The sequence below is a fragment of the Cervus elaphus genome, chromosome 12 (assembly GCF_910594005.1).
Source record: "Cervus elaphus chromosome 12, mCerEla1.1, whole genome shotgun sequence".
Classification (NCBI taxonomy): Eukaryota; Metazoa; Chordata; class Mammalia; order Artiodactyla; family Cervidae; genus Cervus; species Cervus elaphus.
This window is the reverse complement of record NC_057826.1, coordinates 34,405,879-34,423,142: the sequence shown is the minus strand read 5'-3', so window position 1 is coordinate 34,423,142 and position 17,264 is coordinate 34,405,879. Positions and strand designations below refer to the sequence as shown.

General features: G+C 35.6%; 1 protein-coding gene across 1 annotated transcript in view; it reads right to left on the bottom strand.

Moving 5' to 3' along the window:
* The window catches only part of WDHD1 (WD repeat and HMG-box DNA binding protein 1), a 52,773-nt gene that overhangs the window by 34,996 nt on the left and 513 nt on the right, over positions 1-17,264 (bottom strand). Inside the window, exons 3-7 of the mRNA XM_043919495.1 lie at positions 9,644-9,755; positions 4,806-4,957; positions 3,687-3,798; positions 3,463-3,513; positions 2,352-2,447 (exon numbers count right to left, since the gene is read on the bottom strand). Of these exons, the coding sequence (XP_043775430.1) occupies positions 2,352-2,447; positions 3,463-3,513; positions 3,687-3,798; positions 4,806-4,957; positions 9,644-9,755 (523 nt within the window). The remainder of the gene's footprint in view (positions 1-2,351; positions 2,448-3,462; positions 3,514-3,686; positions 3,799-4,805; positions 4,958-9,643; positions 9,756-17,264) is intronic.

Below are 17,264 nucleotides of genomic sequence, written 5' to 3'. Positions count from 1 at the left end.
TATCTACAGCGCGATAGCCTGATGTTTTAGTATTTCTAAAGATTGATTATTCCTTGTGAAGACACAGATATGCCTCATTCTAACAGTTGCAGGGTATTCCACTCCCAGGAATAAATACCACAATTTAACTAGTTCTCTATTAAACAACAATTAGGATGTTTACAATCTTTTGCTACTACAAATAATGATAAGACATTTTTGCCATATGTGATACATAGTGCATATGTGCAAATATATCTATAGAATATATGCCTAGAACTAGTTCTGTTGGTCATGCATTCCAATAAAAACTGCCACATCCTCTTCCACACAGTTTATATCAACCCTTTGAGGTTTGAGCATCAGACAAATGAAAAACATATGATCATGTTTCAATTTGTATTTCTTTCAGTATGAAAGCAAGTGTTAGTTGCTCAATCCTGTCCAACTCTTTGGAACCCCGTGAACTGTAGCCCACCAGGCTCCTCTGTCTGTAGAATTTTCCAGGCAAGAATTGGGGTGGGTTGCCATTCCCTTCTCCAGGAGATCTTCCAACCCAGGGATTAAACCCAGGTCTCCTGCATTGCAGATACATTCTTTACCGTCTGAGCTACTAGGGAAGTCCTTAGTATGAAAGGCTGCATGTATTTTCATATGTAAAAGCCATTTGTGTATCTTTTTCTATACACTGTCTGCTAATGTCCTTGTTCATTTTTTTATTGTTCATTTTTTTATTGGGATCTTACTGATTTATAAGAACTCTTGACTATCAAAGAAATTAACTCTATCATATCATTTCAAGCTCTCAGTTTACATTTGTCCTTTGCCACTGAAATATTTTTTTATATTACCGAACTTATAAATTTTTTCTCAAAATTTTCACATACACAGAGAATTTGAAAAACAATACAGCAAATATCTATATAATGAGACTCACCATGTGATAGGAAGGCCCCAAGATGGTTCTCAGAAGTTCTCACCTCCTGGTATTTATGCCTTTTGCCTGTACCTTTATTAAATCTCCTTTTCTTCACCTTTATAATATACTACATTCCCACATATGCTTGATCTACCTCTGTTTAATAGATACCTATCTATTCATGAGTAAGCAGCAAACTTTTAATTTCCATAGCACACTGTATATTTGATTTAACTAGATTTCACCACTTCTCTTTTTCAAAACTTTTAGTTGTCCATATGGCTTTAGAATAAGTTCTTTGATCCCCCTAAACATCTTACTGATATTTTATATTGAATGTTTTCAAGACTATAAATAATTTAGGTAATAACTGATATCATAATATCAAAAATTCATTTCAAATAATGGGATATATTTTTTAATGTACTTTTCTAAATATTTTCATTTGCAACAACATGGATAAACCTGGAGGTATTATGCTTAGTGAAATAAGTCAGAGAAAGGCAAATACTGTATGTTATTACTTACAGTTGGAATCTAAAAAATAAAATGACTTAATAAAATGAATAAATAAAACAGAAAAAGACTCACAGATAAAAAGAACAAATTAGTGGTTACCACTGAGAAGAGAGGCAAAGTGCAAAAGAGGGGCTAGAGATTAAGAAGCACAAACTATATTGTATAAAATAAATAAGCTAAAAGGATATCTTGCACAGGGGATGCAGCTAATATTTTATGTAACTTTAAATGGAATACAATCTACAAAAATTCTGAATCATTATGTTGTACATCTGACACTAACATAACATTGTAAATCACCTATTCCTCAATAAATAAGTAACTTAGAAAAAAGAATGGGATAAATTTTTTTCTAAAGTTTTCTTTTACTCTTCTGGGTAGCATGTTTCTCTTTATTTGGCTCTTACACATTTTTTGGAGTTTACTCCAAGTTATTTTATCTTTTCCCGCCATATTTTCTAAATGGCTGCTGTTTGTATACAGGACTGTTACTGGTTTCATATATTAATTTTGCTTCAAATTACCTGATTGAATTTTCATATCAGTAATATTTTTCCCTCAGTTGATTTCCTTGGGATACAAGCATTTTCTTGTATACAAACATTCTCCTTCTCTTCTTTCAAATGTCTTATATCCTTCCACTGTCTAACTGTATCAGCAAGTACCCCCAAAATGTTAAACACTAGTAGTAAAAGTTGACATAACAAGACTGTTTCCACAGTTTCATTTAGAAAAATAAAGGGAAAAAAAATAGAAAAAAAGACAAAAGTTGAAATGTTTCTTAAACTTTTCAATAATAATTAATTGGCTTTGAGATCTAAAATTTACAGAATAAATGAAATAGTTACAATTAAAAAAACTATTCTTACACTCAAAGACTACAAGGACTGAAACATACAAGTAAAACAAAGGTTGAAAAATAAGAGTCACTCACCTTCCCACTTTTTGGCTGCCAAGCAAGTCTGCAGATTGATTTTGCATTTACCACATCACTGCATTTTTGTAGCACTGGCCAACTAATAGGACATGTCTGATTTAAAAAAAAAACAAAACAGGAAAACCCAAGTCTTCTGACTGAAAAATAATCATTTTTAAATAAATAAAAATGAAAAATAAAAATTTATTTCCCTTTATGAAAATTCTCCCAAAAAGATAAGCAGCACTAAATACATTTAATAAGTGGTTTCTTCAAACTGATATATTGCTCAGAAAAAAGCAACTTAATTCACTTTAACCTAATTATAATACAGTATTCAATTTACCTAAGTTCCTTTAAGTTTTTCAGAATTATAAAGAGCACAAGTCTTAAATAACTAACTCAGTAAGAGTATTTCCTATGTAGAATAAGCAAACAATATACTCACTGAATAAACACAAACAGAAACCCCCAGTACATTAAAATCTTAAAGTAACTATGAAAAGAAACTTGAGAGATCTACTGTAAAATGTCAAGCTGTCAAAGTCAATTCTTTTAAACAGTTCAAACATGAGGGAAGAGACTGTGGCTATGAGCTGAAGCATATCTGTGGGGGATGTTTTTCTCATCAGCCACATCATCCCCACAAATGCCAAGCCTTCTCTGATTGCCTCAGGAAGAATTAATTGTTCCTTTTGCCAATCCAGAAAGCACTTTCTTCATACCTCTTTTAAAACTACTACCAGGCTGGGTTAGAATAAATTGTGTGACTCTCGAAATCAAGTGTGGCCCATGCCTTATTTTCAAATCCCCAACATCTAGGGACCAAAATATGGCAATTAGTTTGTAAATATATAATGATCAAATTTCCCCTACTGACTTACCAAACCTAAAAATGAAATATAAATCTACAATTTCATTGTGATTGGGTACAAAATCAATTAGTCTTCAGCATATACTTTTGAATAGATTACTGTGGAATTCAATCACAAAGCCAGTATTTTATGCTACTGAAAAGACATGAACTAAGAAGGAAAAGAATTACTAATTTGGCCCAATAATACATTATGTAACACCCAATATATAACCAAATAGGCAAACAGTTTTAAATTCAAATTGATGAGTTTACCTGATCTGAAATTTGCCACACTTTGACAGATCCGTCACAACTAGCTGATGCCTGTAGGAATAAAACAATAGATCTCTCTATAGTTAGAGCCATAATACTATACGGAAACTGGTTCAACTGATAAACAGGCTTTTATCAATTGCATGAAATTTTATGCTAATCTTCTTACAGCTTTAAACATAAATTTACCAAAAAATGCAAAAAGAGGGGAAAAAAATGATCACCAGAAAGATGTCCTTAGGGTCAAAGGAAAGACTTAAAACAGGGGCATCATGTCCTCGAAATGTTTTCTGTTGGCTGCAATCCATCACATCCACAATTTTGACTAGAAAGTCACTAAGAACAAAAAGAGTAATGTATATCAATAAATGTCCATGCAAAAGGCTCTCAAAAGCTATGACCCAAATATTTCAAAAACACAAGAGTAAATGCCGTCATTTCTTTGTAGCAACATGTGAAATCTGGCACCGATATCTAATAACTTACCTTTTAGTTTTACTCTATAAAGATGCTATAAAAACGTAACTCAAGGTTTCCTATGTGTTAAATACAAACACTTTTAGTAAGTGGCTTCCTTAGTTAAATCTTAAGCTTCTATTATTTGCTAATCTAATTACAGTAATAATCATTTTTAAAAGCACTATGCCAGCCCCTCCCTGGTGGTCCAGTGGTTAAGAATCTGCCTTGCAATGCAACGGACACTGGTCTGACCCCTGGTCTGGAAAGACCCCAAATGCTGTGCAGCAACTAAGCCCTCAAGCCGCAACTACCTACGCCGAAAATACTAAAGCCCACTCGCCCTAGAGCCCATGCTCTGAGACAAGAGAAACCACCACAACAAGAAGTACGCACATCCCAATAGTTGCCCCCGCTTGCCACAACCAGAGAAAGCCAGTGTTCTGCAACAAAGACACCATAGCCAAAAAATAAATAAGTAAATCTTTAAAAAAAAAAAAAAAAGCACTAGGCCTTTTACTCCAACTCAGCAATTCACCAATTACACTTTCTTCTTATAACAAATAAGCATCAAGAGAAACAAAAATCCTAACTGTACAGTCTAGGTTCTATCTAAAATAATTTTTAAAATTTTGTATCCGACTATCATGTTTACTCAGTCTTTTCCAATACTTACTTAGCAGGCTGTCAACAAAGCAATATATCTCAATTCACAAAGAAGCACAAGTTTATCATCAAAAACCTTTATTGGAAAAAAAGACTAAAATATAATAATTAAATAAAAACAACAAAGAAGGACTAGAGTCCTGAAAATGCTAGCCTGAATCCAATCAAGCAGGCCATTTTGTCCTAATATCATTTCATTTTCTGATACCAAAGAGCCTTACCTAGATCCAGCAGCAATTTTTGTACCATCCCCATTAAAGACCACATGGTTTGCATTTGTGGTGAAGCGAGTCAATATTCCATCCGGAACTCCTTCAGGAAACGTGTGCACTTGAATAGTATTGTTAGACACTGCAGTGACCAATTTTCCATTCTAGAAGAAAAATAAAAGAAACACTGGTAAAAATGAATTAACTGGGAGTCCCTCAATAGTTAAAAATCCTGTAAAAAACAACAAAAAATTTACAAATGTAATCCATGTTAAAAGAAAAATAATCACTCAATGTACAACTTTTCTGAAATAGCTATTAGCAAGAGAAACTTATATGCTGTCTTTAGAAAATTTAATTCCCCTTCATCAGCCCAACTTTTAGCCTCTGATTTTTCTTGTACTTCTGCCAAGAAAAATAATTAGTGTTTTATGGATTCCCAAATGTCACAAAAAAAGAGACTCTGACAAGAAAACATAGCTAGTCTCAATGAGGGAACAGCACAATGGACACACTATCAGTATTGCCCTATGTTTCCAGAAAACAAACATCAGATGTCTTTTTGGAACAGGGTAAAGTCTAAATGCAGAATTCATTGCTCCATTTTTTTTAAGCATGCCACATAGTAGTGGGATCTTAGTTCCCTAATCAGGCATTGAACCCAGGTCCCCTGTAATGGAAGTGCAGTGTTCATTTAACATTATAAAAACACTTGAATAAATAAGAAAATTTTAGGATCCGAATATGATCAGCAAACACTGTTGTTCTGCAGAGCTTTTAGCTAAGAATCATAAAAGGTTAAGGATCTGCCCTACCACCTTAATTTTTACTACTTATCCAGGAAGAATTAAGTCCTGATGGGCGAGACACAGTCTACCAACCCCACATACAATTTAAAATATCATATGGTCAATTTATTAATTTATATTAAATAACAACTGCCAAAGACACAAACTACTCAAGTTTGTTAATGAACATACGTTACTCTATAGCAATAGGTCTTAGCCATATTTGCACCACTTAGGACCTCTCAGCTTATCTGCAGCAACTGCTCCCATTCTAATGGGAGAAGAACCTGGTAATACAATGGCAAGTTACCACACAGCAGTATTTGGGGAGATGTATCCATCTGTTCAAACAACAGTACAGACACTTCAAATTTGAACTGTGATAAACACCTCTGAGTTCAATTACTGGAATACTGGTGAAAAATACTGTTTATGCCTGTTTGCAACTACTGTACATAATTAAAAACCCATAAAAAACTAAACTGATAATGTTGAAGATAAGCTAACAATAATTTAAATGTGAAAACAATAAGAGAATTAACAAAAAACTATAACCAACTCAACACAACACTGGTGGTGCTAAGTGTTCTTTGGCCAAACTGTTAAAACACCAACTATTTATTTACGTGCATGGACAGAAATTCTGCAACCTGGTTATTCTTTACTTTGCAGAAAGATTTCTTAGTAGAATACTAAGCATCCTCAGTTATCTCCAGTAAAGAATCTTGGAAGCTGTTGAACACAAGTTTAACTAGCCCTCTATTCATGTGAAAATGTTAAAATACATAACTACACTAACTCCCTTGCAAGCCTGGAATAAAGGCCTTGCTTTGAAGTCATTTTCAAACAAATCTACTAGGAAATCAACTCACTACCAGTATATAATGTCAACTAGTAAAAATGAAAGAAAAAAAAGGAACCATGCAAAGGATCAGAGCTGTGTTCTGGATCAGGTCAAGACTATTCTTTTCCTAGGCACATTAGGGAGGAACTAATCCCAGTAAAGGATGACTTGGGCCCACTGTGTTCCTTACTAGCCATTTGACCTTCCTTTGAGCTTTGATTTTCCCAGAAAAAAAAAGACAATGTAAAATACTACGCAAGTATTAACAATAGTTAACTACTCACAGATACACTGATACATCCCACTTTTACTATTTTGGAGGGTGATACTTTTTTCCTGCTTTGTTCTCAATTAAAGCACCTAATTACATTTTCCTTATAACCAATTATGCTTTAAACGAAATACATTGTAAAATTGCCAACTTTGCATGGCTATTTGGAAACAACTTTTCATTGAAGTATTGGATTGGCCAAAAAGTTCATTCAGGCTTTTATTTATGTTGTTATTGAGACTGCTAAAGCTTAGGCAGGTTGATAGGGAGTCCAAGGACCCTCAAGGAGGAGGAGGAGACCAACATTCTTTATATATTCTTCTGCCTTAAACCATCTAGTCATGCAGACTCCACAAACAATACATTTTGCTCATGAGTATTTTTTTTCTTCTTTTTTTTAACTCCACGTTATTAATTATAATGGTAACCGCATATCATGTCTGAGAACCTGTTTTTCCCTCAAGACTTACACAGTGACAATATATCTCGCCCAAGGACATGTTGTAGGAATACATTCCCCCTAGCTAATCCTGTGCTGGTGTTATCTCAGGATGTATGTTATGCGGGAAAAAAGCTCCAATAGAGCGTTTACAACCTTGAAGCAGTCTTTTGATCTATTGTTAGTGACTAATTAAAAGTATATAACGCTCTGCTCAAACTGATGACAGGGGTGTTTTCTCTATCCTCTTCTGATGTCTGTGTCAGAAACTTTCTCTGCTCCTTTTCAATAAACTCTCTTTGCCACAAGCCTTGAGTGATTTCTGTTATTTCCATGAGGGAATTCTTCTCCCCACAAGAGCCATGAGCTGGGTAGAAAATGGCCTGCACTCTGTGGCTTCACCACATCAGGACTGGTTTCGTCTCACTATGGAAAACCAGAATGAACTTTGAGGTCAACCCTATACAGCTAACCCTATACTATAAATTCCATTCCTAAAGCCAAACATTTTAGCACTTAACATGGGACTTCTAATGGGCTGAATGATGTTGATGCTCAATCCCTAAGTTGTGTCCGATTCTTTGCGACCCCATGGATTGCAGCACGCCAGGCTTCTCTGTCCTCCACTATCTCCCAGAGTTTGCACTGCTCAAATTCACGTCCACTGATTTCGTGATGCTATTTAACCATCTCATCCTCTGCCATCCCCTTCTCCTTTCGTCGTTAATCTTGCCCAGCATCAGGGTCTCTTCCAATGAGTCCACTCTTTGCATCAGGTGGCCAAAGTATAGGAGTTTTAGCTTCAGCATCAGTTCTTCCAATGACTATTCAGGATTGATTTCCTTTAGGATTGACTGATTTGATCTCTTTGCAGTCCAAGGGACCCTCAAGTCTTCTGCAGACCATAATTTTGAAGCATCAGTTCTTCTGTGTTCAGTCTTCTTTATGGTCCAACTCTCACATCAGTACATGGCTACTGGAAAAATCATAGCTTTGACTCTATGGACCTTTGACTATATGCCTCTGCTTTTGAATATGCTCTTTAGGTTTATCATAGTTTTCCTTCCACAAGCAAAAGCATCTTTTAATTTCAAGGCTGCAGTCACCATTGCAGTGATTTTGGAGCCCAAGAAAAGAAAATCTGTCACTGCTTTCACTTTTTCCACTTCCATTTCTCATGAAGTGATGGGACCAGATGCCATGATCTTAAGTTTTCTAGTGTTTAGTTTCAAGCCAGTTTTTTCCATCTCCTCTATCACGCTCATCAAGCAGCTCTTTAGTTTCTCTTCACTTTCTGCCATTAGAGTTGTATGATCTGCATATCTGAAGCTGCTGATATTTCTTCCAGCAATCTTGATTCCAGCTTGGGATTCATCCAGCCCAGCATTTCGCATGATATACTCTTCATGGAAGTTTAAGCAGGGTGACAATACACAGGCTTGTCATTCTCCTTTCCTAATTTGAACCAGTCAGTCGTTCCATGTCTGGCTCTAACTGTTGCTTCTTGACTTGCGTACAGGTTCCTGAGTAGACAGGTAAGGTGGTCTGGTATTCCCACCTCTTTAAGAATTTTCCAGATTGCTGTTATCCACAATCAAAGGCTTTAGCATAGTCAATGAAGCAGAAGCAGATGTCTTTCTGAACTCCCTTGTTTTCTCCATGATCCAACAAGTGCTGGCAATTTGATCTCTGGCTCCTCTGCCTCTTTGAAACCCAGCTTATATACATCTGGAAGGTCTCGGTTCATATACTGAAGCCTAGCTTGAAGGATTTTGAGCATAACCTTGCTATGATTTAGCTCATATTTATTGTACAACAGTCATTTATATTTTTCTCCTGGGAAGACATTTTCTATCCTATATGACTATTTAAAAAAGAATATCTAAAGTATTTAAGACCATCTCATCTACCTTAATGAGTCTAGGTTTGAAAAATACATGAATTCTATAGAAAAATTTTTTTCTATCCAAATACAATACACTTAACTCAAAATTTATCAAAAATAAAAACTCAGATACTTAGTTTGCAATGTCCTTCTGAAAACATAGCTCCATTCTCCAAGGCACCTATATCTCATTCCCATATTTACTTTAAATAAAACATTAGAAATATGACATAAGTATATATCTTGAAAAAGTTAATGAAACAGTCCTTTTTTCCAGTACAATTCCTCAAGTTATGTGAATTAGTAAGCTAAAATTTTGAAAATATATTGTTAATTTTCAAAGGAAAAAAGGAACATTTAAAACTCTAAAGATAAGGTATAATTTCTTGCATATATTTTAACTGGCTCACTGTCACTATCCATTAATCACTTTTTATAGAACACTCAGGTTTTACCTGTAAAAATTTTAGGCAAATTATGGCATTATTACACATTTTAAAATATTATTTCATAAGAGAAATAAAAAATACATCTGCATTCAGAACTTCTATAAAAACATTTTTCATCCAAACATCACATGGCAGTGTCATTTCATATCAATAGCTGTAGTTTTTTTTTAATACCTTTAAAGCACATGAATATGCTTTTTCTCCAACATTAATGGACTTTGGGTCATCATCATCCAAGTCTTCCCAAATCCTCACATCACCATCACTTCCACAAGTTACAATACAGCTGTGAAGGAAACACACTCATTAAAAAAGTCACCCAGTTTTAGGTTTATTAATTTTTTTGGAATGCTACTTTATCTCTTTTTTAATAAAATCAAGGTATTAGCCAACATGTTTCCTTATTTTACATATATTAACCTCGATAACAAGGACTGTTAACCTCTCATTCTGTAAAATAAAATGTTAAGTTTATGTTCTCTACAGTTTCTCCTTGGCATAAAATTCTTTAGATATTTGCAATAATGTATGAAAAGTGAAATGTGTAATCTCTCTGTAACAACAGGGGCCAGGTCTACTTTGATTACCATTGTGCCTACAGCACAAAGCAGTCTCTGACAGAAGCTTTGATAAATGTTGAATGAATAAATGGATGAATGCAAGAGCTCAATTATCCAAAGCTGATTATTCAAGTGGCTATCTGTCGTCTCTCAAATCTTGTTTTCTGAGTGCTGTTATTCATTTGTTTTGTCTTCTCTAGACACAACAATAAATAAAATACAAAAATAAAACGGTAAATTACAAAGAGTAGCCATATAAAAAACTATGGATGGGGGCTTCCCTGGTGGCTCAGTGGTAAAGAAGCCACCTGCCAATGCGGGAGACACAGGTTTGATCCCTGATCTAGGAAGAACCCACATGCAGCAGAGCAACTAAGCCCACACGCTACAACTACTAAGCCTGTGCTCCAGAACCCAGAACAGCAACTACTGAGTTCATATGCTGCAACTACTGAGGCCCATGCTCCTCAACAAGAGGGCTCCACAAGGAGAAGTCTGTGCACAACTAGAGAGTGGCCCCTACTAGTAACAACCAGAGAAAAGCCCACACAGCAATGAAGACCCAGCACAGCCAAAAATAAAAACAAAACTATGGATGCTCAGAAGAAAAAAATTAATTTCCACTTGGAAAGTCAGAAGGGTTCATAAGAGAAGGACAGGTAGGACTGGATATGCTGAGATTGGTAAAAAGGACAGTTTCAAACAGACACTACTACACGAATCAAAATAAGAAGCTAGTAAAGCATAGGGGAGTTTACATGGAGCAGGCAGCCAGGAAATTGAGGGGGAAAAAAGTAGACTGACTTTAAGGCGAGAGTAAGGAGTTTGGATTCGGTTCTATAAGAAATAAATAAGAGGACTCTAAGTCTCAGTTTGCCCTGGACGTTCTTGATTTATGCACCCAGATGATTTGGCATTTATCCTAATTTTTTGCTTTAAAATATATTAGTTGCATTAAAATTTGTCCTAATTTTTCACTTTAAAACACATTAGTACTAGTTATGTCAAAATTGGTGAATTTGACAGACTTCTTTTCCCCTTCAGTTTCTGCCATGATCTTGTGCGTGGTGTAACAAGTGCCAAGAATAGAGTTCTAACCTCAACATGTAGGTAAATCTGCAAGACAACCACTGATAATCCATCTCTCCCTTTCCAACACTTTCTTGATGTAACATAACACCTCTTTTCAAAGACAATAGGTGTTAACTGATAAAAAATTTTTTATGTTTTGTCACAAATTTTTTTACAAAAAAATTGTCTTGAAATAGTTTTTGAATAGTAATATGTTACAGATCTATTAAAAAGAATAATCTGCCAATTACTAATTTAAAAAACTGTACTTTACTTTGAAACCCTTCTCCCCATTCTCAAAGGTGTCCTAGGTAGATGATAAATGAAGAAATCCCCTGTAAGTTTTTAAGCAAAGGACTAATTCTATCACGCCTTTATCCTCTCTCCCACAGTAAGGCTCTTTCCCTAATCTAACCACCCCTTCCTAACCCTTCCAGCGGGCCTCATGAGATTCACGGTCAGGAACCAGCAAAATCAGCTTTTTTCTGAACACTCCTCTGAGAACACTGCTTCCTCTTCAGCCCTCTTAAGTGGTGGCTGACTTCTTTTCTACATCCCTCTGGGACCCTATGTTATTACCCCGTCCATTCTATTGCCACACCCTACTCTCTCAAGAAAAAAAAAAAAAAGCCTGAAACTGTCATCAGACCACCTACAAATTCTTCAAGAGAAATCCCTTGTTCCCTAACGATTTTTAGCAGAAGGCTCCTTGTTATTCTCTAACACTATTCCTATTGCAATTCTGTATTTTCAATATCCATGTAGATGAAACCTTCTGATACTTGATCTTGTCCTCCATCCTATCTCAGACTCAAATGGTCACAGTCTAGATCTTGTCTTTATCAACACTGCAATTGGTTCATAATCTGTTTCAAGCATCTTAATCACTTATTGTTTCACCTTATACCCTTAATATCCTAACTCCAATAATTTTAAAATTCTATTACAATTCTATCTACAATCTACTGAAAGTACCTTTACACTGTTTCTCATTCCCTCAAATTCTCACATACCTCCTAATCTGGTTTAGATCCATACTGTCACTAAAATGAATTCTTTGCGTTACACTCAAATAAATCCTTTGACTTTCACTTTGTCTATTTACCCAAAAAAACCCAACCGTGGTTAAACATCCAACTCACTGCTTATTAACAAATTTGCACTTACAGAGCTAAACAGAACTGGAGAAAACACAGAACCAGATTATTTCATCCCAATTTAAATTCGTAACTATTAATTTGAATTAGGCCTTTAGTGCAGCCCTGTAATCCAATTACATTTCCCTAGTTCATTCAACCTACCCTCTCTACTAACCATCTATCTCATATCTACTCCTCTTTCTTCAAAGCTCTACCTCCTGTCCATTCTCAACTGATGACTTTATCTCCTATCTCACTGAGAAAACAGAAACAGTCTACAGAAATTATCCACACATTCTCCACATTGATTCTAGGTGCTCCTTTCCTCTATAAAACTGACCATGCGCCTATCTTTGGCCAATCTCTCCTGCTTTTTACTATACCACAGCTCCTCTCATCCACTCAAAGACATCACTATAGCAATTCTCCCTCTTTTTATTCTAATATTGGCTTAACCCTCTTTTGGTTCCTCTCCACTGAAACATATGCTATAATCTTTCTCACCTTAAAGATTACCTTTCCTGACTTCACATTCCTATTCCACTACTCTCATTCTTTGAGTGTCATCCTCATAAACTCCAATCCTTTTCTATTTTCCTAAATCCATTGTAACAAAGCTTTTATTCTTACCACTCCATTAAAAAACAAAACAAATAAAAATACCCTCAACTTGACCCACCAGTAGAATTTGCCATAGTGTATTTCCTCCGTCTTAAAATATTTATTTGGCTTACTGATACCATTCTTGTCTCTTGATTTTCTACTTTCCTTGCAATCCCTTCTTATTCTCTTTAGCTATAACTCCTTCTCCTACTTGATATCCTAATATTCTGGAGTGCCCAGGCCTTAGACCTACAACCTCTTAAAAAAAAAAAAAATACATTCACTCCCTCCCTAGATAATTTCATCCAAGTTCACAGCATTAAATCTCATTTACATATTGTCAACTCCCACATTGAGATTTCCAGCCAGGACCTCAATCCTTCACTTTTTCTAATTCATATTCAGTACTCCCATTTCAGTTAATATATGATTTCTAATTTCTCTTTTTGTTGTTCTTTCTCAAACCTTTATCAAATGTAGTATTTGTATACCTATATATATGTATGTTATAATGTATATATATATGTATAATATATATATTAGAAAACTTATGAATTTTTGCCTAACTAAAAAATTTATGATATTTTGATTCCATTTGTTTGACTATGTATAGAATGGTAGATTTCTAATTTATATTCACTCAAAACTTTGATATAGTTCCATTTACTCTAGCATCCAGTATTAGTGCTAAAAGTCTAGAAAGCTTATTATCTGTGATTAAAAAAAAACATTTGAATGAGGCTTGAAACTTCTAATCCAATTCTGAGAATATAAAGACATACTATGTTGTAAAAAAAATTAAATAACATGTGACACAGTATTAGAAAGTACAAATTTTGTTTAAATTTCACAAAATTTTATGCTAGTGTCCATTATTTGTTTTCATGCCTTATTCAAGATTCTACATTGTATTTAGTTGCATTGAGCAGCTTCAGCTACATGCAACAAATTCTGATAAATCCTCTTTTCATTTGTATTGTTACAAATATTTTCTAATATTCCTTGTTATAGCTTCTTAGATACACCCATCATTTAAAAGTGGACAATTTCCAAATACATGGGATTTTTTAAGTATCTTTGATATTAATTTCTCATTTCAATGCTTTCTTCTCTGCAATCACCCTCATGCGTTTTTTTCAGTCTTTTTTGAGGCTTTCAATGGCTTAAGTCAAAGGTCTCTCTTGGTAAATGCCACATTGCACTTGAAAATATGTGGGTTATTTTCAAATATCTTTTGATACTGACTTCTAACATAATCCCACAGTGATAAGAGAACAGACTCTACGATTTCAAAACCTTCAGACCATGTAATTTTTGTACCTTGTTTTATGTCCCTGGATATGTTCCAGTGTCTCCAGTTTACAGTCTATGTGAACTTGAATAGAATTTGTATCCTGCTGTTGTGTGAAAATTGTATAAATCTTAATTATGTTGAATTGGTTCAAAGCGCTTTTCAGGTCTACTATATACTTCTACTTTTCTGTCTATTCATCCTATTAATTTTTGAGAGTTTGATATTGGAAATCCAACTAAAAATCTTAATTTATCTAACCTAAAATAATAACTGTAATACATAGAGGAACTATGTTATTTTGTTCTGTATTTTCCAAGTCTGCTGTAAACGTATTATCATACTTTCATAATTAAAAAAAAAAGACTCCCTTCCAAGGTGATCTCATCCAAGTTCATAGCATTAAATATCATTTACATATTGACAACCCCCACACTGAGATTTCTAGCCAGGACCTCAATTCTGAATTCCAAGAGGTATCACCTAAAGATGCAGATTTCTATCTCAACCTCAAGTTTCTTCTCTGAGCTTTAGACCCATTTATCTAACTGCCAGGTGCAATGGGGTTAAGAATCTAGCTGTCAATGCAGGAGATGCAGGAGACACAGACTTGATCCCTGGGTCGGGAAGATCCCCTGGAAAAGGAAACTGCAACCCACTCCAATATTCTTACCGGGAAAATTCCATGGATAGAGGAGCCTGGCAGGTTACAGTCCATGGGGTCTCAAAGAGTTGGACACAACTTAGGGACTGAGCACAAAAGTACTAAATCTCCAGTTGGATTTCTCAAAGAAATCTTACACTAATTAGGTTCAAATGCAAACTCACACTCTCCACTTCACAACCTCCATTTCAAACATGTTTTGCGTATTTCTAAATAGCCAATTACTTCCCCAAATATTCAGAAACGCAGTTTATCCCAAACATTTCCCTCTCCTTCATCCTTAGTATCTGATCCATTCTGATGATTTTACCTTTTAAATATCTCCTGAATGCATTCTCTTTTTTCCATGTCCATGTCTACTCTAGTCCAAGCTTCCATCACACTCAATGGAACTAATACAGATATCTCCTAATAGTCTCTCTGCATCCACTCCTGCTCCTTTTCCATTTCATCCTGTATATATCTTTTCAAAAATGAGACAGATCACATTTCTTTCCTTCAAATATTTAATATCTTCCTACTGATTTTTGGATAAAAATTAGATTCCTTAATAACGCCCAGAAGGCCTTGAACAGGATGCCTACTCAATACCCTCACAAATTCAACTCTCATCAATCTCTGCAACACTCTCTACACTTTAGCATGGCTAGCTTTCTTTCAGTCCTTTAAGAAAAATGTGGTGGGCTTCCCTGCTAGCTCAGTTGAATCCACCTGCAAAGCAAGAGACCCCGGTTCAATTCCTGGGTTGGGAAGATATGCTGGAAAAGGGAAAGGCTACCCACTCTAGTATTTTTGGGCTTCCCTTGTGGCTCAGCTGATAAAGAATTTGCCTGCAATGCGGAAGACCTGGGTTCGATCCCTGGGTTAGGAAGATCCCTTGGAGAAGGGAAAGGCTACCCACTACAGTATTCTGGCCTGGAGAATTCCATGGACTGCATAGTCCATGGGGTCACAAAGAGTCAGACACGACTGAGCAACTTTCACTTTGACTTTCAAAAAAGCCTTGGAATTAACCCCATTGGAACTTTTCAGTGTTCTCTCTGCCTGGAATGCCAATATCACCACCCCACTGCCACCATCATTCACCTCTTTATCCTTCTTAATGCCTACTCAGTCTTCAGATCTCATCCCAAGAAGCACTTCCTCAGAGATCCCTCCCTTCTGAAACTAGGCCAACTTCCCCCTCCTATATGCTTATCACTGCACATATCACTTAATAACTCTAACTGTAATTCTAAATGTACTTTTTGCGATTAATTTGTATTCTGTTTCTGTCAATCTACAGAGACTTTAAGGTCAATGAGGGAAAAGACTGTGCTTCGTTTGCACTATTGTTATCTCTAGCCCCCAGTGGAGTAGACATGCAATATTTTCTCAGTGAATCAGTCAATAAAGGAGTGACAGCAGAAGCCACACAACTGGAGAGTACCGCATAGGAATTCAGAAAGCTAAAAGGGAAGCTGGAAGAGATATTCACAGTGAGGTATGGGGAAATCACTGTGGTTATACATGATTTAACGTAAACTCTATGCTACTTATATCAACCTGTCTTATGACTTGTCAAACATACACTGTACACCTGCTTTAACCGATTAGGAAAAGAATATGTTGAAAAGTTAAAATGGACTAATTGTAACTCAGGCATTCAAATTAGAGCTGGGTGGCCATTGTGGATATGGTTTCAAATACATTGCTGAATTGCTGAGAATTTGAATTTTCTGAACTGTATCAGATTCAAGGATACCACCAGCTGTTCTCAAAACAGCATCAGCTAGCAGCTGCCAACTGCAACCTAGTATATACAATCATACTGGACTCCAACTAATCCTTACTTAACAAGCACTCTTACTTCTTGCCCACACCAATCATAATTCTGACAAACTTCTCATGCAATTTTGCAATTTGTGCTGTTGTAAGTCTCCCTCATTTTGTAGCTCAACAAAACACAATTCAAGTGCTTCTTTAATCTGCCTCTCCTGGGCTATATAGTCTTTAGTTCCGCTCAAGTAAAACTCTTCTATTCGGAGTGTGGACTGTTAATATAGATTATACCCCTCGAAGGGCCTAGAATAATCCTGAGAAAATATCACAATTTAGGAATCAAGCAGAGGAAATAAGTTAGGGGGGAAAAAAATCCTATCAAAAAGTTTTGAACAATTTTAAAAAGCAAAGAACATCAAAAAAAGGCCCTCCAAAAACTTTGAATTAACCACTAAATTTGACAATCAGGCAGCTAGCATTCTGGCAAAATACCTAATAATGTGAGATGCATTAAGGGGAATGAGGAGGAAAGCTCGTATCTTTCCAATTCCTCTGGAAGTAAGATTTCACACTCCTTAGCTTTCTTGATATACTAAAACTACCATGCTGGACCGAATGAAACAGTAAATCTATGGACAACACATGTGCCATTTTGCATTTCAACCTTATTTCTATCTGGATGAGCCATTTTACGCAGCACTAGTTA